The sequence below is a fragment of the Scyliorhinus torazame genome, chromosome 8 (assembly GCF_047496885.1).
Source record: "Scyliorhinus torazame isolate Kashiwa2021f chromosome 8, sScyTor2.1, whole genome shotgun sequence".
Classification (NCBI taxonomy): Eukaryota; Metazoa; Chordata; class Chondrichthyes; order Carcharhiniformes; family Scyliorhinidae; genus Scyliorhinus; species Scyliorhinus torazame.
In genome coordinates this window covers 10,483,282-10,511,260 of record NC_092714.1, presented here as the reverse complement: position 1 = coordinate 10,511,260, position 27,979 = coordinate 10,483,282, and the positions used below count along the sequence as shown (strand labels likewise).

The 27,979-nt window shown below is 51.0% G+C and overlaps 1 protein-coding gene across 18 annotated transcripts in view; it reads left to right on the top strand.

Moving 5' to 3' along the window:
• The window catches only part of robo2 (roundabout, axon guidance receptor, homolog 2 (Drosophila)), a 1,628,477-nt gene that overhangs the window by 1,451,577 nt on the left and 148,921 nt on the right, over positions 1-27,979 (top strand). For all 18 annotated transcript variants that reach the window (XM_072513070.1, XM_072513078.1, XM_072513075.1 and 15 more), the window contains exons 7-8: positions 4,725-4,849; positions 12,280-12,451. In XM_072513070.1, coding sequence (XP_072369171.1) covers positions 4,725-4,849; positions 12,280-12,451 — 297 coding nt within the window. The remainder of the gene's footprint in view (positions 1-4,724; positions 4,850-12,279; positions 12,452-27,979) is intronic.

Genomic DNA, 27,979 nt, shown 5'->3' with positions numbered 1-27,979 from the left:
CTGACCATCAGAGACCCCTTTTATAGAGAGAATCTGACCATCAGAGACCTCTTTTATAGAGAGAGTCTGAGCATCAGGGTCCCCTTTTATAGAGAGAGTCTGACCATCAGAGACCCCTTTTATAGAGAGAGTCTGACCATCTGAGACCCCTTTTATAGAGAGAGTCTCATCATCAGAGGCCCCTTTTATAGAGAGAGTCTGACCATCGGGATACCCATTTTTAGAGTGAGTCTGACCATGAGAGACCCCTTTTATAGAGAGAATCTGACCATCAGAGACCCCTTTTATAGAGACAGTCTGACCATCAGAGACCCCTTTTAGGGAGAGTCTCACCATCAGAGACCCCTTTTATAGAGAGAGTCTGACCATCAGAGACCTCTTTTAAAGAGAGAGTCTGACCATCTGAGACCCCTTTTATAGAGAGTGCCTGACCATCAGAGACCCCTTTTATAGAGAGAGTCTGACCATCAGGGACCCCTTTTATAGAGAGAGTCTGACCATCAGGGACCTCTTTTATAGAGAGAGTCTGACCATCAGAGACCCCTTTTATAGAGAGCGTCTGACCATCAGGGACCCCTTTTATAGAGAGAGTCTCACCATCAGAGACCCCTTTTATAGAGAGAGTCTGACCATCAGAGACCCCTTTTATAGAGAGAGTCTGACCATCAGGGACCCCTTTTATAGAGAGAGTCTGACCATCAGAGACCCCTTTTATAGAGAGAGTCTGACCATCAGGGTCCCCTTTTATAGAAATAATCTGACCATCAGAGACCCCTTTTATAGAGAGAGTCTGACCATCAGGAACCCTTTGTTGAGAGAATTTTATGACTTAAATCCACTCCAATCATTCTGAATTCATGATGAATTTTAGTTACAAATTGATAATTCTGGTTCTGAGCTTTTCAGTAAATTAAACAATATGCACTGATTGAGTCTAAGAATTTACCAACAGTGTGGGAGTGATGGGTTAATTGTCTCAAACAGATGAAAGAGCAGTAACTGTGGTGCCCTGAAGTTCATGCATTTCTGCTGATGCTAATCCAACCCTTATGCTCTGTTAATGTGAGGAGATGATGTCAGCAACATCATGCCGATATTATCCCAGCATTAACTGAACAAACTAAAAGATAAACAAAAGATGTTCAAGGGAAATTATCTGCAACAGACTGTGTCAAGCCCAAGATTAAAGAGAAGGATAACATCAGGCAGGGTTCCGGTTCCTGATCACTGTCCAGTGACCCCAGGATTAGAGAGAGAGGGGAAATCAGCCAGGTTTCCTGCTCCTGATCACTGTCCAGTCATCCCTGCATTAGAGAGAGAAAGGAAATCAGCCAGGGTTCCTGCTCCTGATCACTGTCCTGTGATCCCTGCGTTAGAGAGAGAGAGGAAATCAGCCAGGATTCCTGCTCCTGATCGCTGTCCAGTAATCCCTGGGTTAAAGAGAGGGGGGAAATCAGACAGGGTTCCTGCTCCTGATCACTGTCCAGTTATTCCGGGGTTAGAGAGAGAGAGGAAATCAGCCAGGGTCCCTGCTCCTGATCACTGTCCAGTGATCCCTGGGTTAGAGAGAGAGGGGAATTCAGCCAGGGTTCCTGCTCCTGATCACTGTCCAGTTATCTCTGCGTTAGAGAGAGAGAGAGGAAATCAGCCAGGGTTCCTGCTCCTGATCACTGTCCAGTGATCCCCTGGGTCATAGAGAGGGGAAATCAGCCAGGGTCCCTGCTCCTGATGACTGCCCAGTGATCCCCTGGGTTAGAGAGAGAGGGGAAATCAGCCAGGATTCCTGCTCCTGATCACTGTCCAGTGATCCCTGGTTAGAGAGAGAGACAAAATCAGCCAGGGTTCCTGCTCCGGATCACTATCCAGTGATCCCCTGGGGTAGAGAGAGAGGGGAAATCAGCCAGGGTTCCTGCTCCTGATCACTGTCCAGTGATCCCTGGGTCAGAGAGAGGGGAAATCAGCCAGGGTTCCTGCTCCTGATCACTGTCCAGTGATCCCCTGGGTTAGAGAGAGGGGAAATCAGCCAGGCTTCCTGCTCATGATGACTGTCCAGTGATCCCTGGTTAGAGATAGAGAGGAAATCAGCCAGGGTTCCTGCTCCTGATCACTATCCAGTGATCCCCTGGGTTAGAGAGAGAGAGGGGAAATCAGCCATGGTCCCTGCTCCTGATCACTGTCCAGTGACCACGGGGTTAGAGAGAGAGAGGGGAAATCAGCCAGGGGTCCTGCTCCTGATCACTATCCAGTGATCCCCTGGGTTAGAGAGAGAGGGGAAATCAGCCAGGGTCCCTGCTCCTGATCACTGTCCAGTGACCACGGGGTTAGAGAGAGAGAGGGGAAATCAGCCAGGGTTCCTGCTCCTGATCACTGTCCAGTGATCCCTGGGTTAGAGAGAGAGGGGGGAAATCAGCCAGGGTTCCTGCTCCTGATCACTGTCCAGTGATCCCTGGGTTAGAGAGAGAGAGAGGAAATCAGCCAGGGTTCCTGCTCCTGATCACTGTCCAGTGATCCCCTGGGTTAGAGAGGGGGGAAATCAGCCAGGGTCCCTGCTCCTGATCACTGTCCAGTGATCCCTGGGTCATAGAGAGGGGAAATCAGCCAGGGTCCCTGCTCCTGATGACTGCCCAGTGATCCCCTGGGTTAGAGAGAGAGGGGAAATCAGCCAGGATTCCTGCTCCTGATCACTGTCCAGTGATCCCTGGTTAGAGAGAGAGACAAAATCAGCCAGGGTTCCTGCTCCTGATCACTATCCAGTGATCTCCTGGGTTAGAGAGAGAGGGGAAATCAGCCAGGGTTTCTGCTCCTGATCACTGTCCAGTGATCCCTGGGTCAGAGAGAGGGGAAATCAGCCAGGGTTCCTGCTCCTGATCACTGTCCAGTGATCCCCTGGGTTAGAGAGAGGGGAAATCAGCCAGGCTTCCTGCTCATGATGACTGTCCAGTGATCCCTGGTTAGAGATAGAGAGGAAATCAGCCAGGGTTCCTGCTCCTGATCACTATCCAGTGATCCCCTGGGTTAGAGAGAGAGAGGGGAAATCAGCCATGGTCCCTGCTCCTGATCACTGTCCAGTGACCACGGGGTTAGAGAGAGAGAGGGGAAATCAGCCAGGGTTTCTGCTCCTGATCACTGTCCAGTGATCCCTGGGTCAGAGAGAGGGGATATCAGCCAGGGTTCCTGCTCCTGATCACTGTCCAGTGATCCCCTGGGTTAGAGAGAGAGGGGAAATCAGCCAGGGTTTCTGCTCCTGATCACTGTCCAGTGATCCCTGGGTCAGAGAGAGGGGAAATCAGCCAGGGTTCCTGCTCCTGATCACTGTCCAGTGATCCCCTGGGTTAGAGAGAGGGGAAATCAGCCAGGCTTCCTGCTCATGATGACTGTCCAGTGATCCCTGGTTAGAGATAGAGAGGAAATCAGCCAGGGTTCCTGCTCCTGATCACTATCCAGTGATCCCCTGGGTTAGAGAGAGAGAGGGGAAATCAGCCATGGTCCCTGCTCCTGATCACTGTCCAGTGACCACGGGGTTAGAGAGAGAGAGGGGAAATCAGCCAGGGGTCCTGCTCCTGATCACTATCCAGTGATCCCCTGGGTTAGAGAGAGAGGGGAAATCAGCCAGGGTCCCTGCTCCTGATCACTGTCCAGTGACCACGGGGTTAGAGAGAGAGAGGGGAAATCAGCCAGGGTTCCTGCTCCTGATCACTGTCCAGTGATCCCTGGGTTAGAGAGAGAGGGGGGAAATCAGCCAGGGTTCCTGCTCCTGATCACTGTCCAGTGATCCCTGGGTTAGAGAGCGAGGGGGGAAATCAGCCAGGGTTCCTGCCCCTGATCACTGTACAGTGACCCCTGGCTTATAGTAGTGGGAAATCAGCCAGGGTCCCTGCTCCTGATCACTGTCCAGTGATCCCTGGGATAGAGAGCGAGGGGGGAAATCAGCCAGGGTTCCTGCCCCTAATCACTATACAGTGACCCCTGGCTTATATTTGCGGGAAATCAGCCAGGGTTCCTGCTCCTGATCACTGTACAGTGATCCCTGTGTTAGAGAGAGAGCGGAAATCAGCCAGAGTCCCTGCTCCTGATTACTGTCCAGTGACCATGGGGTTAGAGAGGGGGGAAATCAGCCAGGGTTCCTGCTCCTGATCACTGTACAGTGACCCCTGGCTTATAGTAGCGGGAAATCAGCTAGGGTTCCTGCTCCTGATCACTGTCTAGTGATCCATGTGTTAGGGAGTGAGGGGAAATCAGCCAGGGTTCCTGCTCCTGATCACTGTCCAGTGATCCCCTGGGTTAGAGAGCGAGGGGGGAAATCAGCCAGGGTTCCTGCTCCTGATCACTGTCCAGTGAACCCCTGGATTTAGAGAGTGGTGAATCTAGCTACTGTGGTTCCTCCTGCAAAGAGCGGGTGCTGGGCGATGATGGGTGCCAGAACCACTCAATGAACTGGCACACACGCGAGCAACAGCCAACTGAGCAAGGAATGAGGGGATAGAATTGGAAGAAGGCATGAAATCACACTGTACAGAAAGGACAGAAAGCGGGATGGTCTATATAAACCACCGCGGGTTAAAAAGGGAATCTCCTGCTTCTTGTTACTCTTTCTGTGCGCCCATTGTGAAGGATTTGACCAAAGGCATTCACTCTGTTCTGTGCTCTCTGACATGTCATCTGGTTGCCCCCCACCCCCACCCACCCCCATCATCCCCCCCCCCCCCCCCCTCCTCTCCCCCCAGCTGCCCCTCAATTTGTCGTGAGGCCAAGGGATCAGATCGTGGCTCAGGGACGTACGGCCACCTTCCCCTGTGCGACAAAAGGAAATCCTCAGCCAGCAGTCTTCTGGCAGAAGGAGGGGAGCCAGGTGAGTACACGCTACCTGTCTGATCCATCAACGAGTGCTGCATTAAATAGTGTCATCGATTCCAGGTAGAGAGTTGTTCTATCAGGAGAGAGTAAGTAGGATGGTCGTAAGTTCTCGAAAGATTTGAAGAATGATCGGTGATATTGAGACGGGTGAAAGTCTTTGAGAGTTTGACTTGGTAGATGCTGAGAGATTATTTCCTCTTGCCGGGAAATCTCAAGTTATTGAGTGTATTCCAGAGAGAGGTTGGTCACTCTTAGCCCCTCCTTCAGGGGGCTAAAGGATATGGGGATAAGGCCGGAAGGTGGAGCTGAGGTAGAAAATCAGCCAAGATCTTTGTGAATGTCAGAGCAGGCTAAATGGGCTTCATGATCAACACCATAGGATCCCCACAGTGCAGAAAGAGGCCATTCGGCCCATCGAGTCTGCACAGACCCTCTGAAAGAGCACCCTACCCTGGCCCTCTCCCCCATCCTATCCCCGTTAACCCTGCCCTATCCCCGCAGCTAAGGGGCAATTTACCATGGCCAATCCACCTAACCTAATATTTGGACTGTGGGAGGAAACCGGAGCACCCGGAGGAAACCCACGCACAAACGGGGAGAACGTGCAGACTCCGCACAGAGAGTGACCCAAGCCGGGAATCGAACCCTTTAGGCAGCAGTTCTAACCAGTGTACCACCACTCCGGCCCCAAATATCTTTCCCCCTGATTCCCCGAGATATGACGCCGGCGCTTGCCTGGCCTCCTTCGCGCCTCCCGATGGCTGCTCTGCTCGCCTCTCACTCGAGTGGCCGGGCCTCGAGCCTCGACCACCGCGTGTGCTCCCGGCTGACCACCTGGCCTCTGCTGCTGCCGGCAATCTGGCCTAGAGGCCTCTGTTCCTTTTCGTTGGTCGCCCGTCCACCCTTCCCCCTCAGTCCTGGCCTGGAGTTCGAGAGTCGTCCCGCCCCTCCCCTCGAGGGCCTCCTCGCCTCCCTCAATTTTTGGAGTGTTCTTGTAATGGCACTTCGCAGGAGCATTATCAGGCAAAGGATTGGACAGCTGGTGTGTTGAAGAAGAGCAAGGGACTTCTCCCCGTGTACTAACCCAACACTTCTCATTCAATCAATATCACTAAAATCAGATTACCTGGTCCTTCATCACATGGTAGCTTCTGGGAGCTTGCTCAACACAAATGGCTAGCCTTGATTCTGACATTACAACAGCGACCCCATTTCAAAAGTAACTATTAGCTGCGAAGCACTCTGGGGACCGTCCAGTTAAAAATAATTTCAGGCCAAAGCATCGGGGTTAAAGTGCGAGAGAACCCTTAGCATTATCACTGCATCCCCCAACCTATCCTAAATCAAGTTCGTCGATATAGATTCAGCTGCCACTATGTTTCTCTCGCAGGCTCCATTGTTGTATTAATCCTGCATCTGTTCATATTTCAATCAGCTCGCCCGATATGAATCTGAAGTAAACAGAAGATGCCCAAAGATCAAATATTCTGCACACCTGTTTTTTTGGGTCCCACTTTGGAAAAAAATACATGTGTTTTGATAGCATGACTAAGGAGACACCATCTCCAGTGGCAGACAGGTCAGAAACCAGAGGACACCATTTCAGATACTTAGTAAAAGAACCAGAGGGAGAACAAGAGAGGATCTAACCACCACCTCTTGACATTCAATGGCATTGCCATCACTGAATCCCCCCATCTCAATGTCCCGGGGGCTACCATGGGCCAGAAACTGAACTGGACTAGCCATGTAAATACTGTGGCTACCAGAGCAGGTCGGAAGCTACGGATTCTGTCTTGAGTAACTCACCTCTTGTCTCCCCGAAGCCTGTCCACCATCTACAAGTCAGGAGTGTGATGGAATACTCTCCACTTACTGGAATGAGTGCAGCTCCAACAAACATTCAAGAAGCTCAACACCATCCAGGACAAAGCTGTCGCTTCATTGGCACCCCATTCGCCACCTTCAACATACACTCCCTCTAGCACTGACGCACAGTAGCGGCCGTGTGTACCATCTACAAGATGCACTGCGGGAGCTCACCAAGGCTCCTTTGTCAGCACCTTCCAAACCCATGACCTCTGCCATCCAGAAGGACAAGGGCCACAGATACCTGGGAATACCTGCACGTTCCCGCCCAAGCCACTCACTAACTTGGAAGCATATTGGCTGTTCCTTCATTGTCTCCGGGTCAAAATCCTGGAACTCCCTCCCTAACAGCATGCTGGGTGTACCTACACCACATGGGCTTCAGCGGGTCAAGAAGGCAGCTCACCGCCACCTTCTCAAGGGCAATGAGGGACGGGTAATAATGCTGGCCTGGCCAGCGATGCCAACATCCCATAAATTAATGAAAAAGGGGATTTTGGATTGTGCAGTGAGTGGTTATGACCTGGAGAGCACTGGCTGACAGGGTGATGGAAGCAGATTTAATTGTGTAAATACTTAAAAGTAAAAAGATTCAGGGCCAGAGGAAAAGAGCAGAGGATTTGAACTGATTGGTTATTTCAAAGAGGCAGTATGGAGAGGACGGGCTGGGTATCGTGAGGTACCTTTCTCTGAAATCATTGCTTGTAGCCAGGGAAAGGGTCCATTTTGGTGGAACACTCATTCTTGTCCTGAGAATGATGTCTATTCCTGGGACACTGCCGTCCCTTCGGTACCACGTCCAAGGACCTCACTGCATGCACGGGCTCTGCTACTGTGGAAGCATCACCTCATCCAAGATCAACCTTCGTGTTGTTCAAATTCCACACCCTTGTATGAGTAGCAGCCAGGGCGTAGGGGAGTTCCAGCTGACCGTCCACCGTTTCTAGTTCAGAGACTCTGAAGTACCATTTCCAACTACCCCCTCCACCCCCCACCACCAAACCCATCACTGGGGAGCTCAGGAATCTCATCCCCGGGTGTCGAACCTTGGCTGGGATTCTCCGCCGCCTGATTCTCCGTTATAGCAACGCCCGGGGGTTTCCCGATGGCGTGGGGCTGCCCCACAATGGGAAACCCCATTGACCTGCTGGCGTAACGGAGAATCCCGCCGGCCGGTCAGGGCGGAAATGTGGCGTGGCGGGGCCGAGAATCCCGCCCCTTGTGCTCCATACCGCAGTTGGCTTTGCCTATTTCCCCCACCATCAGGGGGCTTCTCACCTCATTCCTTCAACTTCATTTACCGCTCGGTCCATCGAGCACACCACAGGGAGATGTCATAGCATCATCAATGGAAGACCAGAATAACTTGAACTTTTGTAGCGCCTTTCACAACCTCAGCACTTTGCAGCCAATCAAATGTTTTTGTAGAGTATTTGCTATTGGAATGAAGGGAAAAGTGGCAGCAATTTGTGCAAAGCAGGATCCCAAACTTGGCGATGTGATCATGACCAGATCATTTGGGTGTTTTTTTTTCCATGACACTGGCTTTGGGGTAAATGTTGTCCAGGACATTGGGGCAAATGGCCCCCACTTTTCACGACAGCGACGTGGGATTTCTGAGACGCACGCAAGGGTGCCCCAGTTTAGCATTCGCACCAGAAGGACCGCACCGCCGAGAGTGAAGCACTCCCCCCAGTCTGGCACTGGGTGCTCACTCTATTTGCATCCAAGTTCCTGGAGTGGAAATTGAGTGCACACGGCTCGCAAGGAAGAGCGTTCCCGCTGAGCCACTGATGACAGCATTTTGCTCGCCGGGGCATTAGTGGTGGGGGAGGTGCAGTGGGTAAGTCACTGGGCTAGTAATCCAGGAACCGGGATTCGAACCCCACCGAGACAGAGGAGGACAGATGAAAAATCTGGAAATAACAGCGTAATGATGACCTTGAAACCATCGTCGTTAAATCCCATCCTGTGCACTCCTAAAGTTTCCATGTGACTCCAGATCCTCCGTTTAAATGGCTTGGCCAGCTGCTCAAGGGCAATTAGGGATGGGCAGCAAATGCTGGCCCACATCGAATGGATAAAAAAACAGCTTTGGTTCTAATGGTAGAACAATTCCCCTCCTCTAACCCCCCCCCCCCCCCCCCCCCCCCACACACACACACACACACACACACACAACAAAGCAACAATTTGCATTCATATAGCACTTTACCCATCATAAAACACCCCAGGAGCAGTTATCGAACAAACTTTGACGCACACAAGGAAGAATTAGAAGAGGCGGCTTGGTCAGAGGGGGTAGGTTGTTAACGAATGTGCAAGCTTCCTCAAGCCCTATCATTGCCCTTTTAAGAACATGGAAAGTTATTCATGCAGCGAGACAGCTTTAATTGCGAGGGTGTAATGATAATAGATGGAGTGTGGACACTATGTTCTCAGAGTAGGATTGCGACCAGTTAATGGAGGTTGAGCTGATAACTGTAGCGCCAAATAATGCAAGGTTAAGCATAATTTGCAGAACCCATAAGAGGCATCGTTTGTTAGCTGCAACGAGGGCTAATGGCATCATCCTTGAATCTATCAGAGTGGACAATCCATCATTAGCTAATAAAAGTATACACCTCTTAATTAAGCGGTGACATAATTTAAGGGAGTGAAGAAATTGCAGACTGTCTAATTGAAAAGTGTTAATTTGCGACTGTGACCTCCGATGAGAGGGGGTAGAAAATTTCAGCATGTAACAGGAATGGGGAAAGACACCCCAGGCCATCGAGCATTGTTTGTCCCGGGTTTGGGGTAATATGCAGCCCCTCCCCTCCTCAGCCCTGTCAATTCTGGCCCTCAAATCCCAGGCCATTCAGATTGCATCGGATTTATTCTCATCCTTGTTTTCAAGCTCCAACGTCGCCTCCCTCCCTCCTTACATCCCTGATTCCCTCCAGCCCGCACTAAAACTTCCCTCTAAAACCCTCCCAGTAGCTCCTTGTGTGGCTTGGAGTAACTTTTATTTAATAAGGTACCTATGTAACAGCCTGGGATATTTCACAGCATTAGAGAAGTTATATCAATACCAGTTGTTAGATTTTGTGAAGCATGAAAGTTTGTGGTGACTGTTTGCAGCATCATTGCCTCATCGATGGATTGATTCCAAATAATAATAACCTTTATTGTCACAAGTAGGCTCACATTAACACTGCAATGAAGTTACTGTGAAAAGTCCCTAGTCACCACATTCCGGCGCCTGTTTGGGTACACAGAGGGAGAATTCAGAATGTCCAAATTACCTAACAGCACGTCTTTCAGGACTTGTGGGAGGAAACCGGAGCACCCGGAGGAAACCCACGCAGACATGGGGAGGACGTGCAGACTCAGCACAGACAGTGACACAAGCCGGGAATCGAACCTGTGACCCTGGCGCTGTGAAGCAACTGTGCTAACCATTGTGCTATCGTGCTCTATTAGAACTTGGCACGCCTGGGAATCGATGGGATTCGATTCTTCTATTGAAAGAAAGAATATATGTTTTATCATTCACCTTTCACAGCCTGGGGTCATCCCAAAATGCTTTACAGCCAAGCAGGCATTCTTTGAAGTGCAGACAACATTGCAATACCAGCAAACCAATCACTAAGCCAGTTCCATAAAGCAATAATGACAACTGGATCACCAATTTCAATGATATTGGCCCAGGGTTAAGTATTAGCCAGGACACCGGCTCTTCCAGTCATTATAAGTTCATAAGATATAGGAGCAGAATTAAGCTGTTCAGCCCATCGAGTCTACTCCGCCATTCTACCTTGGCTGATATATTCCTCATCTGCTACCTACAATGTTACAGACCAAGAGCTGGATTGCAAAGTCAGCCAGAGCATCTCCTCCCCAGAACACATGACCTAGGAGTGGGAGTCGGCAATTTAGCCTCCCGAGCCTAACACCCTCAATGTGATCATGGCTGATTCCATCCTGGCCTCAACTCCACCGTCCTGCCCGTTCTCCATAACCCTTCAACCCATTACCTATTAAAAATCTGCATAACTCCTCCTTAAATTTACTCACTGTCCCAGAATCTAACACACTCTGGGGTAGCGAATTCCACAGATTCACAACCCTTTGGGACGACCTGATAGAGGTCTACAAAATGATGAGGGGCATAGACAGAGTGGATAGTCAGAGGCTTTTCCCCAGGGTAGAGGGGTCAATTACTAAGGGGTATAGGTTTAAGGTGCGAGGGGCAAGGTTTAGAGGAGATTTACGAGGCAAGTTTTTCACACAGAGGGTAGTGGGTGCCTGGAACGCGCTGCCGGAGGAGGTGGTGGAAGCAGGGACGATCGTGACATTTAAGGGCGATCTTGAGAAATACTTGAATAGGATGGGAATAGAGTGTAGAAGATTGTAGTTTAGTCGGGCAGCATGGTCAGCACGGGCTTGGCGGGTCGAAGGGCCTGTTCCTGTGCTGTACCTTTCTTTGTTCTTTGGGAGAAGTAGTTTCTCCTCAAATCTGTTTTACACTTGCTACCTTATTCTAAGACTATGACCTCTCATTCCAGAATGCCCCACAAGAGGAAGCATCTGCTCCATGTCTACTTTATCCAGACCTTTTAGCACCTTGCACACCTCAATTTGATCTCCCCTCATTCTTCTAAACTCTAGAGAGTATCGGCCCAAACTGTTCAATCTCTCCTCATACGACACACCCCTCATCTCTGGGATCAATGGCCCAGAATCTTTCAGATTCACTTGGGAGAGCAGACAGGCCCACCACAGTTTAATGTCTCATTCAAAGGACAGCAGCCCCCCTCACTGCTGCCCTGGATCATCCTAGATTGTACACGCAAGCTGAGAGTGGGAATTGAACACACAACCTTCTGATGTTCCAGTGATGGTTCTACCTACTGAGCCACCACTGACACTATAATTGCCTGGTTGGGCAGAAAAATGACATTGGCTGTAAAACGCTTTGGGATATCCTGAGCCCGTGAGGAGCGCCGTAGAAATGTGCGTTTTATTTCGTTCCTACTCCGTATGGGTTCAGTGATTCTCGGGCTGTGAAATATCTCACTGAGATATACCCCGTCAATTCCATTTTGTGACTTGCCTCTCAGTGTCAACGGAGTTTAGAATGAGAGGTGATCAATTTGAAGCATGTGAAATTCTGAAGCGTCTTGACAGGGTAGAGGTGCTGAATCTAGAACATGAGGTCACGGCCTCTGGGTAAGGGGTCGGCCATTTTGGATTTTGTTCCAGAAAATTCCTTCACTCAAGCAGTTGTGAATGCTCAACGATTGAGTCCAATGAAGGCAGAGGTTCGTAGATTTTTATGTACTCAGGGAATTAAGGGATGGTGCAGGAAGTAAGAGTTGAGGTAGATGTTCAATCATGACCGTATGGAACCGTGGAGCAGATTTGAAAGGCCGAATAGCCTACTCTTGCCCCCATTTCTTACGCTGTTCCATTTTGGTGTCCTGAAGGCAGCATTCCCTCAGTCAGTGTGTGAGTGGTGTTGCAGAGTCAAAAATTAATTTCTTTGGGCTTTCTGTTGTGTTTCACTTCTAGAACCTACTGTTTCCGAATCAGCCTGCACAGCCTTCCAGTCGATTTGCCGTCTCCTCGACTGGGGACCTCACCATCACCAACATCCAGAGGTCTGACGCTGGCTACTACATCTGCCAAGCCTTGACCGTGGCAGGAAGCATCCTCGCCAAGGCTCAGCTGGAGGTCACAGATGGTAAGGAAGGGGGTCATTGAGGTCGATTTCAACCATAACAGTCAGGCAAAGGGTCACAGCTTCAACGTGAGGGTGGGGGGAAAGTGGCCACAAAATTTGGAACTGATTTTCGGTAAGTTCCCCTCCACACAAAGAGCGGTCAACCAAGCCGGCAACAGCAACAGCTGGCATTTGGAAAGGGTACAGAGAAGGTTTATCAGGGTGTTATCAGGGATGAGGGTCTTCAGTTAAGAGGACAATAGGAAAGGTTTAGGGCTATTCCCTTGGGTCAGAGGAGGTTACGAGATCAGTCAATAAAGGATTTTAAGGATCTCACACTTTTTGAGAGGACAGTTAGGGAAAACATCTTCCCTCTGGTCAGTGGGTCAATAACACCAGGCATCTTGGGTGTGATATACCGGTCACATTCCACCCTAAAAGCAGCATGGCAGGGCGTGGCGCAATGCAATCAGTAGATTCCGGGAGATCCCACTTCCGGGATCTACCCTGCTCATCACGCCTCTCGAGATCTGATGCGATCTCGCCAGACGTCGCAATGTGTAAGGAGTGTACACAGGATGATTTTCTAGACCAATACCTTGAGGAACCAACAAGGGAATAGGCCATCTTGGACTGCAATGAAAAGGGATTAGTTGGCAATCTAGTTGTGAGAGAACACTTGGGGATGAGTGACCATAATATGATAGAATCCTTCATTAAGGTGGATAGTGAAGTAGTTGATTCTGAGACCTTGGGCGGGATTCTCCGACCCCCCGCCGGGTCGGAGAATCGCCGGGGGCTGGCGTGAATCCCGCCCCCACCGGTTGCCAAATTCTCTGGCACCGGATATTCAGCGGGGGTGGGAATCACGCCGCGCCGGTTGGCGGGCACCCCCCCCGGTGATTCTCCAGACCGCAATGGGCCGAAGTCCCGCTGCTGGAATGTCTGTCCCGCCGGCGAGAATCAAACCACCTCTCTTACCGGCGGGACAAGGCAGCGCGGGCGGGCTCTGGGATCCTGGGGGGGGGGCGCGGGGCGATCTGGCCCCGGGGGGTGCCCCCACGATGGCCTGGCCCGCGATCGGGGCCCACCGATCCGTGGGTGGGCCTGTGCCGTGGGGGCACTCTTTTCCTTCCGCCTTCGCCATGGTCTCCACTATGATGGAGGCGGAAGAGACCCCCTCCACTGCGCATGCGCGGGGATCCCGTGAGCGGCCGCTGACGCTCCCGCGCATGCGCCGCACGGCAAAGTCAGTTTTGTGCCAGCTGGCAGCGCACCAAAGGCGTTTCCCGCCAGCTGGCGGGGCGGAAGTCAGTCCGCCACAGGCCTAGCCCCTCAAGGTTAGGGCTCGGCCCCTCAAGATGCGGAGGATTCCTTTGGGAGGCGCGATGCCAGACTGATTTGTGCCGTTTTTGGCGCCGGTCGGCGGACATTGCGCCGATTGCGGGGAATCCCGCCCCAGGTTCCTAAACCTCAAAAAATGCAACTATGATGGTGTGAGGTATGAACTGACTATGATGGACTGGGAAACTTTACTGAAGGAAAGGGCAGTGGACAGGTAATGGCACGCATTCAAGGAACGAATAGATCATAGATCATAGAATTTACAGTGCAGGAGGAGGCCATTCGGCCCATCAAGTCTGCACCGGCTCTTGGAAAGAGCACCCTACCCAAGGTCAACACCGCCACCCTATCCCCATAACCCAGTAACCCCACCCAACACTAAGGGCAATTTAGCACGGCCAGTCCACCTAACCTGCACATCTTTGGACTGCGGGAGGAAACCGGAGCACCCGGAGGAAACCCACGCACACACGGGGAGGATGTGCAGACTCCGCACAGACAGTGACCCAAGCCGGAATCGAACCTGGGACCCTGGAGCTGTGAAACAATTGTGCTATCCACAATGCTACCGTGCTGCCCATAGGTGAACTCCAAAAGTTGTTTATTGCTATATGGCATAAGAGTAGAAAGGGAACCGTAGTCAAACCATGACTTACAAGGGAAATTAGAGATTGTATTAGCTCCAAAGAAGTGGCGTCCAAATTAGCAAGAAAAAAGTCCAGAGGATTGGGAAATTCAGCAAAGCCGGACTAAGGGATTGATTAAGAAGGGGAAAATATAATTTGAAAATAAGCTAGCGGGCAACACAAAAACTGATGGTAAAAGTTGCTATAGGTATGTAAAGGGAAAAAGATCGATAAAAACTAATGTAGGCCCCTTGCAGCCAAAAATGGGGCAATTCATAATAGGGAACAAAGAAATGACTGAGTAACTAAGTTCGTATTTTGCTTCTGTCTTCACAAAGGAAGACATGAATAATGTACCGGAAGTTCTGAGGAACACAAGTTTGAGAGAGGAGCTAAAAGAAATTAGCACTAGCAAAGAAAGATTTTGAGGAAATTAATGGGACTGAAGGCGGATGAATCTCCAGGGCCTGATGATCTTCATCCCAGAGTACTGAAGGAAGTAGCCTTAGAAATAGTCGATCCACAGGCAGCACGGTGGTTAGCACTGCTGTCTCACGGCGCCGAGGTCCCAGGTTCGATCCCGGCTCTGGGTCACTATCCGTGTGGAGTTTGAACATTCTCCCCGGGTTTGCATGGGTTTCACCCCCACAACCCAACGTCGGTTGCTGGAGACTATTATCAAGGATTTCAAAGCACATCATTTCGAAAGCAGTGGTATAATCAGACAAAGTCAGCATGGATTTATGAAAGGCAAATTGGGTTTGACAAATCTACTGGAATTCTTTGAAGATGTGACTAGGGAGTTGACCGGGGAGAGCTGGTGGAAGTGATTTATTCGGACTTTCAGAAGACTTTCCACAAGATCTCACATAGCAGATTACCATGAAAAGTTAAAGCACATGGGATTGGCGATACATTGGCTCAGTGGTTAGCATTGCTGCCTCACGACGCTAAGGACCCGGCCCCGGGTCGTGTGGAGTTTGCACATTCTCCCCGTCTCTGCGTGTCTCACTGTGAAAGTTAAGGATTGAGAAGACAGAGGGTATCATCACACACCCCCGCCACCCTACCCCCGATCTCTGCAAAATTGGATTGGATTGAATTGGATTTGTTTATTGTCACGAGTACCGAGGTACAATGAAAAGTATTTTTCTGCGAGCAGCTCAACAGATCATTAAGTACATGGGAAGAAAAGGAAATAAAAGAAAATACATAACAGTGCAACACAGGGTACACAATGTAACTACATAACACCGGCATCGGATGAAACATACAGGGTGTAGTGTTAATGAGGTCAGTCCATAAGAGGGTCGTTTAGGAGTCTGGTAACAGTGGGGAAGAAGCTGTTTTTGAGTCTGTTCGTGCGTGTTCTCAGACTTCTGTATCTCCTGCCCGATGGAAGAAGTTGGAAGAGTGAGTAAGCTGGTTGGGAGGGTCTTTAATTATGCCGCCCGCTTTGCCCAGCAGCGGGAGGTGTAGATGGAGTCAATGGATGGGAGGCAGGTTTGTGTGATGGACTGGGCTGTGTTTACGACTCTCTGAAGTTTCTTGCGGTCTTGGGCCGAGCAGTTGCCATACCAGGCTGTGATGCAGCCAGATAGGATGCTTTCTATGGTGCATCTGTAAAAGTTGGTAAGAGTTAATGTGGACATGCCGAGTTTCCTGAGGAAGTGTCGGCGATGTCCTTTCTTGGCGAAATGAAATGAAAATCGCTTATTGTCGCAAGTAGGCTTCAATGAAGTTACTGTGAAAAGCCCCCAGTCGCCACATTCTGGCGCCTGTTCGGGGAGACTGGTACGGGAATTGAACCATGCTGCTGGCCTGCCTTGGTCTGCCTTCAAAGCCAGCGATTTAGCTGTGTGCTAACCAGCCCCTTTGGTGATCGCGTCGACGTGGGTGGACCAGGACAGATTTTTGGAATTTGAAGCTGCTAAACATCTCCACCTCGGCCCCGTTGATGCTGACAGGGGTGTGTAAGGTACTTTGCTTCCTGAAGTCAATGACCAGCTCTTTAGCAAACAGCAAACATTCGCTGTTTCTGGCTAGCACAGAGAAACATTATGAAAGAGTGAGAAAGTATTCTCCCACTCCGGAAGTTTGGATGCTGGGACTAACTGGAGAATCTGGGACGGCATTTTATCGGGATGCCAAGTCACACAGAGGAGATAAAGTTGGGAAAAATTTACAGGTCAACCAGAGCAAGGCAGCATCGGATCAAACGGTCAGAGGGCAGTGATTGGGACGGAGAAGAGAAGTGGCTCTAAGCCCTATTTTCCTCATCTCTAATATTTTTTATAATAAATAAACAGAAGTGTTCAAACAAGGTGAAAAAAAAAATCTCTCTTTTTTTGCCCCCGTGTTCTGTCTCCCATTGGTTGGGGTTGTTCTAGAGATTAACCTTTCATTCCTGGGGAATTCAGCACAGCGTTGGAGTGTTGGGAACACTAAATTATCTTTGCTTAATAGGCGGTTGTGAGATGATCTCCTCAGCAAGACAAACGGTAAGACATTTAAAGGCAGGCGAGGAGATTGCAAGAACATGGAAGAGTCCTGGGCATAAAAATCTGTTGTTTGAATGTGGAAGCATGCGCACACTGGAATACGTGAGGGATTTGTGACTCCCAATGTAAATGAAACTCTTTGCATTGGAGAGGGGTGATGCATTTGTATCACAGCTTTAACAGTCATATGTCCAAAAGTGCCTCACGGGAATGGTTGTCAATCAAACCCTGAGGCTGAGCCACATATCAGGCAGGTGGCCAAATGCCAAGACTAAATGTTGGGCTTCAAGGAGCATCTTAAGGGAGAGGTAGGTGGAGAGGCAGAGGGCTGGATTCTCTGTTCCTGCGTCTAAGCGCTGACGCCAACGGAGATTCCGTGGTGCTTCACGAGGGAGAAATCGGCGCCGCACCCGCAACGGTTCCGTTACCGGTGAATGGCTAGCACCAGCACCGCGTGAAACACTCGGGAATGCGCGAAAAACGGTGGGAGAATTAACAGATCCGTGCTGGACATGCGCAGGTCTGACAAGCTGCAGCTTTGCATACGCCTACGCCCATGCCCACACAGACAAACATAAAACATGGAACATACAGTGCAGAAAGAGGCCATTCGGCCCATCGACTCTGCACCGACCCACTTAAGCCCTCACTTCCACACTATCCCCGTAACCCAATAACCCTTCCTAACCTAACCTTTTTGGTCACTCAGGGCAATTTATCATGGCCAATCCACCTAACCTGCACGTCTTTGGACTGTGAAAGGAATCCGGAGCACCCGGAGGAAACCCACGCAGACACGGGGAGAACGTGCAGACTCCGCACAGACAGTGACCCAGCGGGGAATCGAACCTGGGACCCTGGCGCTGTGAAGCCACAGTGCTATCCACTTGTGCTGCCCAAACGTACCGATCGCGCGAGAAAAGATGGTGTCAGTTGTGCTGGACTGCGTATCCGTCTACCCTGACCCCACAGCTCAACTCCTGGCCAGCCCCCCCAGTACTCCCCCAGCACTGGCTGAAGCCCCCCGGCCAGCGACACAGCTCTTGGTGGAGTATGGTGGTGCTGGACACTGTCCACATGCCCTCTCTCTCTCCGCCATGCCAGGCTCACTACCCCTGAGACCACACGTGGCCCGCGCCGTGGGGGACTCGGTCTATTGGAGGCGAAGCATTGCGAGTGAGCCCGTTAATGACATTCTAACGGGGTTGCAACTGCTCGCGGCGTGCGTCTCGATGGTGCCTATTTGGAGCATCGCGACCCAGCGTGAAACCGGCGCCTGTCGTGATTTTGGCGTCGGGAGCCATTCTTCGCCCAATCGCATTCCCGATTTCGGGGTTGGGCAACGGTGAATCCCGTCCAGAGTATTTCTGACCAACTGTCTTATTAATAACGTCGATTAGCCAATGGTTTATCGCACTGCTGTTTGTGGGTGCTAGCTGTGCACAGATTGGCTCACTTCAAAAGTAACTACACTTCAAAAATTACCTCCTCAGCTGCAATATCCTGCAGGCGGTTGTGAATCATAGAATTTACAGTGCAGAAAGAGGCCATTCGGCCCATCGAGTCTGCACTGGCTCTTGGAAAGAGCACCCTACCCAAGATCCACACCTCCACCCCATCCCCATAACCCAGTAACCCCACCCAACACTAAGGGCAATTTTGGACACTAAGGGCAATTTATCATGGCCAATCCACCTAACCTGCACATCTTTGGACTGTGGGAGGAAACCAGGGCACCCGGAGGAAACCCACGCACACACGGGGAGGATGTGCAGACTCCGCACAGACAGTGACCCAAACTGGAATCGAACCTGGGACCCTGGCGCTGTGAAGCAATTGTGCTATCCACAATGCTACCGTGCTGCCCAAATGTGAATGGTTTTGTGTAAATACAGTTGTTAAAACAACAGAGGTGGGGGCAGCAGGGTGTCAACCCCTGGAATCTGCTGCACCATTCAACAAGATGACAGCTGGCCTTCTACCTCAACTCCATCTTTTCCACACTGTCCTCGTATCTCTTGATCCTCTACTGACCCCGTCTTGACCGTGACTCAAGGACTGAGCTTCCACAGCTTCCTGGGTTAGGGAATTCCAAGGATTCACAGCACTCTGAGTGGAGAGATTTCTCTTGTTGGAAACACAGAATCATGGAAAACAGGAGCACGAGGAGTCCATTCGTCTCTTTGAGCCTGCTCCGCCATCCGTGGGCTGTTTAGCACAGGGCTAAATCGCTGGCTTTGAAAGCAGACCAAGGCAGGCCAGCAGCACGGTTCAATTCCCGTAACAGCCTCCCCGAACAGGCGCCGGAATGTGGTGACTAGGGGCTTTTCACAGTAACTTCATTTGGAGCCAACTTGTGACAATAAGCGATTTTCATTTCATTTCGATATGGTCATGGCAGATTTGCTATCTCAACACCATGGGCGCGATTTAATGGCCTCGTTGCGCCTGACTTGTTGAATCCCACAAGAGGCCTTCTGCGAGATTCGCGACGCTTGAAACGAGCAAAAAGGAACTTTGCCATCTATTTTCCACATTCTCCCCGTGTGTGCGTGGGTTTCCCCCGGGTGTTCCGGTTTCCTCCCACAGTCCAAGGAAGTGCAGGTTAGGTGGATTGACCATGATCAATGCATGGGGTTACAGGGAAAGGGCGGGGGAGTGGGCCGAGGTAGGTTGCTCCTTCAGTGGGCCGGTGCAGACATTGAAGGCCCAAATGGCCTCCTTCTGCACTGTCTGGATTCCATGAAGAACTTCACTTTTATCCACATTACGTTGCATCTGCCATTCAGTTATAAATGGCTAGTTTACAGGAGCTGGTTTAGCACAGTGGGCTAAACAGCTGGCTTGCAATGCAGAAAAAGGCCAGCAGCGCGGGTTCAATTCCCGTACCAGCCTCCCCGAACAGGCGCCGGAATGTGGCGACGAGGGACTTTTCACAGTAACTTCATTTGAAGCCTACTCGTGACAATAAGTGATTATTATTATTATTAAATGGCCAACGCCTTATTCTGAGACTGTGACACCATGTTCTAGATTCTCCAGCCAGGGGGAACATTTTCTCAGCATCTACCCTGTAAGCCCACTAAGAATTTTAGACCCGTCATTGAATCAGCTCGCATTCTCCCAATCTGTCAGAAAAATAGGCCTTGTTTACTGAGGAATTAGCCTCATTGCATTGCACCCCCTCGAAGGAAAGTATACACTTCCTTCGCTAAAGAGATCAAAACTGTAGACTGTCCTCCAGGTGTGGTCTCACCACGGCTCTATATAATTGGGCAAAGACATCTTTATTATAGTGAAAACAAAAGCTGCTGGAAACACTCAGATCCGGCCAATTCAGATGACCATTTCTTAGCTGTCAGCTGTGGTTTTGAAGTTCCACCCCGGGACATGAGTGCAAAATCACGAATGCTGACCTTCCAGAGCAGCACTGAGGGAGTACTGCACTGCCAGAGGTGCTGCCTTTTGGGTGAGTCCCCAGCGCCTGCTTGGCTGGACGTCAGAGATCACACGGCACACTATTTCGAAGAAGGGCAGAGTGAGTTGTCCTGGTGGCCTGGTCACTATTTATCGTTCACTCGACATCACAGCAAACCAGATCCTCTGGTCATGATCAGGTTGCTGTAGCAGGAGCTTGCTGTGCACAGCCTGGTCGCTGTGTTCCCTACATCACAACAGAGATGACATTTAAGATTTTCACTGGTTCTGAAGCATCCTGACCTGTTCGGTGAACAGTGCTGTAGGTCTGCAAGTTTCCTTTAAGTGCCCTTTACCGTGTCCACAATAATAGGTTCTGTCATTCTGCCCCCAGCTTGCAACAAGCTAACTGGCCTGACTGGAGGCTCCTTGCTTTCTCTCCCTCCCTCCTTCCTTCAGCAGCAGGAATGTTTGCTGCCATCTAATGCCCATCAATCATTCCAGAATCGAGGACTTAACTCTTCCAAAACCCTCTGCTGTCGGCCATCAGGTCCAGTGAATTTGTCAACTTTAAATTCCACTTATTTGCCCGGGACGATTCCTTTACCAACAATAGTATCCTGAAGCTCCTCATTTCCATTCGACCCTTTGTTGCGAACTAACTCTGGTAAGTTATTTGTGCCTCCTCCCGTGAAGATAGAAAATACTTGTTCAATGTCTCTGGCATTTCCCTGTGTCCCATTCTAATTGCTGCTTTCTCGGCCTCTGAGGGAAAGTTTGCTTTCGCTAATCTCGAGTCCTTGTTCTTATCTATCCAAATAAGAATGGGGTGGGGCCTGCAGCTGACTGACAGATTCAGATCAACGTTCACCTCCTCCCTCACAGTTTACAATCTCAGTTCTCAAAGCCACGTTTTATCCTATTAGCCACGGCTAATGGATTGCTTCAGAGGAAGCAGTAAGTGCAGAGCAAACCCAGTCATTAAGACATTCTTAGCCCAGGATTTGTTTGGAGTGCTGCCTCCTAGCTTTTTGATCTAAGCTCTGACAAGTGCTGCTTGATTAGTAGGGCTTCCAGTATTCGGAATCCATAGACTCTGGGATTACCTGAACCATCAGATGGGTTAGTGCCAGCAAACACAGCCCTGTGCACGTCGCGCTGTCCTTCGTCTTCCTTCGCACGGAGGCCTTTGAGTTTCGCTTCTGTTTTTTCGGGCGCACTGGCGGGGGGTGGGTGAAATGTGCTTGCTGGGTGCCTCGCAGATTCCTCTCTCAAGATCCGAACCCAAGCTGGGACCGCGATCTGTTGCCGATCTCTCTGCGTGTTGGAGGGAATGAATCTGGTGAAATAGCTACTCCTCATTGGTACCCGCCAGCTCATCCCACTCGGGAATGGGGTGCCATGCCGGCTGCCTACCCACCTCGACTGGGATTTTGGCCTGTGATGCCGAGGACAGTTGAGGCCCCGACGCTGCCAAATGCCTCCCTAAGAATCATGGAAGCATAGAATTTACAGTGCCGAAGGAGGCCATTCGGCCCATCGAGACTGCACCGGCCCATGGAAAGAGCACCCTACTTAGGCCCACGCCTCCACCCCCCCACCTTATTCCCGTATCCCAGTAACTCCACCCAACCTTTTTGGACACTAAGGGGCAATTTAGCGTGGCCAATCCACCTAACCTGCACATCTTTGGACTGTGGGAGGAAACCGGAGCACCCGGAGGAAACCCACGCAGACACGGAGAGAACGTGCAGATTCCGCACAGGCAGTGACCCAAGCCGGGCTTCGAACCCGGGATCCTGGAGCTGTGAAGCAACAGTGCTAACCACTGTGCCACCGTGCCGCCCACCGTAGGGCTCTCGTGCCACCACTGGTATCTTACCAAGGGCACGAGGCATCTTTGCGGACTAAAGGAGGACATTTCATCTGTTTGTGCTCCCATTCCCAAAAGAGGGCTTCCCGGCCAGCGAAAAAAGGTCATTGCCCCTTGATTACCACATCCTGGCACCCCAATTCAGACCCCCCCCATCCCCACCCCCCCTCCACCACCACCATCCGGCCTGATTGACCTCAGTGACACCGACCCACTTGCCAGCCTTCAGCCCCCACAGGCTGCCCCTGTGCGCACACGTACGTGCGTGTGCATGTGTTTGTGTGCGTGTGCATGTATGTGTGTTGGAGGTGAGGGGAGGAGAGGAGGGGGTTGACGCCAGAAGGCCTCCAAGGGTCCCTCGTCCTGACAACAAAAAAGTGGACACAGTGTGTCAGACGATAAGCAATCAGGGTTTACGAGGAAAGAAATCCGTCAAGGAATGGCAGGCGGAAATTGCTTGAACACAGACTCCGACTTTCTGGTGTGTGAGGTGAATTCAATGAGCAACCCCCCCCCCCGCCGTTTGTCCTGGTCTTTTTTGAGAGAAAAAAGAAGTGGCCTTACTCAAGTTCTGTGACAGGAATAAGAATTGTTTTCTTCACCCGCTTTTCTCCCTCCAATGGTTTTTTTTTTGTAAACCAGCGGAAGCAGCTCCTCAGGAAGGATTTGTAAAGTAACCTCTGGGCTGCGACCTCCACAAGTTGACAAAGTGATGCATTTTCATCCGATTCGAATTTACATGTAGATTAAAAGGTCATTCAGAATGAACGGCGAGGCAGTATTTTTTAATATCTGTCCACAAGGCCGTGTGATTCACTGCACGAGCTGTGAGTGGAATAAATGGGAAAGTGCGCGAGAGAGAGAGAGAGAGACAAGTATTGGCTGAGAGGACAGGGTAGTCACACCTGCTGACAGTTTAGTGATGAACTGTGGGTGTCCTGTGAAGGCCTCATGTTCAAAGAATGTTGGTAATGAGAAAATTCCTGTCTCTTACGCTCAAGGACTCGTTCTTGGCCTCTGTCTGTTCCATTGTTACAAGGCTCGCTTCAATTATCCCATTTACCTCTGTGCCTGCATTGATAACGGCCTTCAATGAGAGATCATATTTACCTCATTTTCTCTTGTCAACCGGCTAATATCCTGCACGGCAAAATCTCGGGCCTTCACCTCCAGTTCTTGACAAGTGCAGTTGTGGCACAGTCTCGCTTTTGTTTGTGTGTGACACGTTTTTCAATTACACAATAAGATAGTTTAGGTAGCATAAACCTTCCCTTTATAAAACACTGGTTAAGCTTCAGATGCAATGTTGGGATGGATTCTCCATTGTCCGACTCCGTGATCGGGAATACCGATTGGGCGGAGAATGGAGCGACCGCCAAAGACGGGTTGCAATGCTCTGACCCTAAGGGCAGCACGGTAGCACAGTGGTTAGCACAGTTGCTTCACAGCTCCAGGGTCCCAGGTTCGATTCCCGGCTGGCTCACTGTCTGTGCAGAGTTTGCATGTTCTCCCCGTGTCTGCGTGGGTTTCCTCCGGTTTCCTCCCACAGTCCAAAGATGTGCAGGTTATGTGGATTGGCCATGTTAAACTGCCCATAGTGTCCAAAATTGCCCTTAGTGTTGGGTGGGGTTACTGGGTTATGGGGATAGGGTGTAGGTGTGGGCTTGGAGAAGGTGCTCTTTCCAAGAGTCGGTGCAGACTCGATGGGCCAAATGGCCTCCTTCTGCACTGTGAATTCTATGAAAATCTATGACCTGCCGCTGGTGGGCTCAGCATGGTACCCGCCCTGTGTCAGCGGGAGGGTGTAATTTCGTGATTTGCATCCATTTTAATTTAATTGACAGACTGGAAGCTCAATTCAAGTGTAGCTAGCTTTCGATGAGGCCTCTGACATTTGCAACAGCTGCTGCTTTAAACAATTTAGTCTGAGGCAGCGGATGTCAGGGAAGGGTAAGTGAAAATGCCATAATTTTTCACTGAACTGCCTGGACTGCTCTTCAGCTTTAAAGCAGGGATGATTTATAGGGGTCTCAGATGGTGGTCTCTGATGGGGGGGTATCTGATGGGGAGGGTCTCTGATGTGGGTCTCTGATAGGGGTCTCTGATGGGGAGTCTGACAGGAGAATCTGATGTGGGGATGACTGACGGGGGTGACCGATGGGGGTTACTAATGGGGAGGCGGGGTGGGGGGGTGGAGCTGAGGGGGCCGGTGCGGGTGTCGATGGGGAGCTGGTGCGGTCACCCTCATGGGTGCGCGCTGTAGGGATGATCTGTTACTCCGTGGTTGCGGTGGGATACTTGTCAGCACGGAGGCAGGATTAGCGTTGTGTGTGTGTGTGTGTTGGGGGGGGGGGGCAGACCTGGCATTGGGCCGCCCGCTCGATGTGCCGGCCCGATACTGGGATCCTGATGGAATTTGGCGAGCACCGTGCATAAATTAACGTGGCTAAAAGAGAGAGACTCTCACCTGGGTCGTACTCCCAGCGCCAGTGGAAACCAGTACTTCGGCAAATACAGACCATTGTGTCCAGTTTTTGGGACCACACTTTCAGAAGCATGAGGCCTTGGAGAGGGTGCGGAAGTGATTTACTGGAATGGTACCTGGGTGGAACTTCATTCATGTGTAGCGAAGGAGAAGTTCAATTTTTCTCCTTACAGCAGAGAAGGTTAGGTCACAGCCATAGGGCAGAATGTAATCCCCATCCCCCCCGGTAGATTTGGGGCATTTAAACAGGCAGGGGAGTGCTGAGTGGGATTAACCCCACCGTTTTCCTGCCTCAGGCCTGATTACATCCAGGGTGGGTAAGATCATGGATGGTCTTCCCACGGCCATCGCCAATTGAGTCCCTTAAGTGAAAAATGAAATGAAAATTGCTTCATTATTAAAATGAAGTTACCGCGAAAAGCCCCTAGTCACCACATTCCGGCGCCTGTTCGGGGAGGCTGGTACAGGAATTGAACCGTGCTGCTGGCCTGCCTTGGTCTGCTTTAAAAGTCAGCTATTTAGCCCTGTGCTAAATGGGTAATCAATGCCAATTAAGGGCCTCATCCCTATGCCACTAGTATTCACCTGAAGCAAATCCTGCTGTCTTTGCCTGCGAGCTCCCGGCGGTGTGAGGTGGAAGGTTCTGGAACTAGCTCCCTGTTTGAGGGATCCAGGAGCTGAGAGCCTTGATCCCAGGAAAAGCCCTCCCCTGGCCACCATTGATTGGCACAACCTGATCTGCTCGAAAGGAGGTGACAGAGGGTGCGCACCAGCTGGCAGGCGATGTCCCCATTAAACACCGGCCGTGGAGTTATTACGGCAGAGAAGGTGGCGATTTGGCCAATAAGCCAGATTGAAGGCGATTTGCAAAAGAAGCAAATGTGATGTGAGAAAAAACCTTTTCAGACAGTGAGTGGCTCAGGCCTGGAATGCACTACCTGGAAGCGTGCTGGAGGCAGGGTCAGTCAAAGCATTCGAGAGGGCATTAGAGGGAATGGGGGAAAGGCAGGGAAATGGCACAAAGTCATGATGCCCCTTTGGAGAGCCGGTGCAGTCATATAGTCACAGAGCTTTACAGCATGGAAGTGGCCCTTCAGCTCATCGTGTCCAAGCCCACAATCAGGCAACTAAGATTATGAGAGGCATGGATAGAGTGGAAGGGTCAGTCACCAGGGGTCATAGGTTTAAGGCCCGTGGGGCAAAGTTTAGAGGAGATGTGCGAGGCAGGGTTTATACGCAGTGGGTGGTGAGAGCCTGGAACGCGTGGCCAGGGGAGGTTGCAGAAGCAGATACATTAACGGCGTTCAAAAGGCATCTTGACAAACACATGGATAGGATGGGTATAGAGGGATACGGCACAAGGAAGTGCTGAGGGTTTTGGCCAACGTTGGTGTCATGACCGGTACAGGCTTGGAGGGCCGAAGGGCCTGTTCCTGTGCTGTATTGTTATTTGTTCTTGGTTCTATTCTAATCCCATTTTCCAGCACGTGGTCAGTAACCTTGTACGCTATGCTACTTCAAGTACTCATCTCAATACTTCTTAAGTTTCTGAGGATTCCCATCTCTCACACCCTTTCAGACAGTGAGTTCCTAATTCCAACCACTCTCTGGGAGAAAACGCTTTTCCTCACATCTCTTCTGAATCTCCTACTCATTACCTTAAATCTATGCCTCCCTGGTTATTCACCCCACCACCAAGGGGAAAATGTCTTTCCTGTCCACCCTGTCTGTGTCCCTCATAATTTGTACACCTCAATCAGGTTCCCCCCTCAGCCTTCTCTGCTCCAGGGAAAACACCCCCAGCCTATCCAGCCTCTCTTGATAGCTGAAACGCTCCAGCCCAGGCAGCATCCTGGTGAATCTTCTCTGCACCCTCTCCAGTGCAATCACATCCTTTCTATAGTGTGGTGACCAGGTCGGATTCTCCGAGCCCAAGCTGGGTTGGAGAATCGCCAGTGACGCGGGAAATTCCCGCCACGCCACTCCAACGCCGGGACCCGATTCTCCGGCAACCGGAGAATCGGCGCCGATCTCACCCGCGCGATCGACGCGGCGCCGGTCGGGGGCCGCTGAAAGAGGCCCCTGCGGCGATTCCCCGCGGTCGACGGGCTGAATTCCTGCCGAGTCCCGCCGCCGTGGTTTGAACCTCGTACCACGCGGCAGGAGCTCGTGGCCGCGGTGGCCATCCTGGTGGGTGGGGCGGGGGGGGGGGGTATCAGACTCCGGGGGGGGGGCTTCCACAGCGTCCAGTCCCGCGATCGGGGGCAACAGATGGGCGGGCGGCCGGGATCTGGATGGGGCCTACCTCCTTCTGCGCGGGCCCGCTGTAGGGTTCTGCCATGTTGTGCTACGCCGGCGTGGAGACGGCTGCCGTGCTCATGCGCGGACCTGCGCCGGCAGTGCATGGCCGTGTATCAGCGCCGGACCTGCATAGAGCACTCCGGCGCCATGCTGGCCCCCTGAGGGCCGCTGAATCACTGGGCCAGGAGGCCCGTTGATGCCTGCGTGCACCACTCCTGGCCCAGGTCTCTACACAGTACTGCAGCTGGGGCCTAACCAGTGTATCTACAGCTCCAGCATCACCTCCCTGCTCTTATATTCAATGCCTCCATTAATAAAGACAAGAATCCCATAGGCCTTCTTAACCACCTCGTCTACCTGACCTGCTGGCTTCAGAGATATGAACACGTACACCAAGGTCCCTTTGATCGCCTGTACATCCTCAGATCGACCATTCATTGTCCTGCCTTGTTAGTCATTCCAAAATGCATTACCTCACACTTTCATGGTTAAATGTCATTTGCCAGTCCTCTGTCCATCTCGCCAGTCCATCTATATCGTTCTGTAAGCTGAGGCCTTGCTCCTCACTGTTGACCACACCACCATTTGCGAACTTACTTACCAGGCTTCCTACATTCACATCCAGATCATTGATAGGCCGAATGGCCTCCTTCTGAGCCGTAACAGTTCTGTGATTGTGTAAGTCCTGCTGAGCAGTCTCGCCAGCCCCATTACCCCTGCTCACAGCCCTGGAACCTTATCTCCCTAAGGCCCATCGAATTTTCTTTTGAAGCAAGATTTGATAGATAAGTTCAAAATTATGAGGGGTATTGACAGTACCACCAGAGAGAAGCTGTTTCCTCTGGCAAAGGAGACCTTTGATTGTCAAATGATTGTCAAAAAAAGCCAGGGGCAATGAAGGAGAATTCTTTCCCTCAGAAAGGGTCCTTATGATCTGGGATGCACTGACCCGATTCCATAGGAACTTACAAAGAACAATTGGATGGGTACTGGTACAAGGTT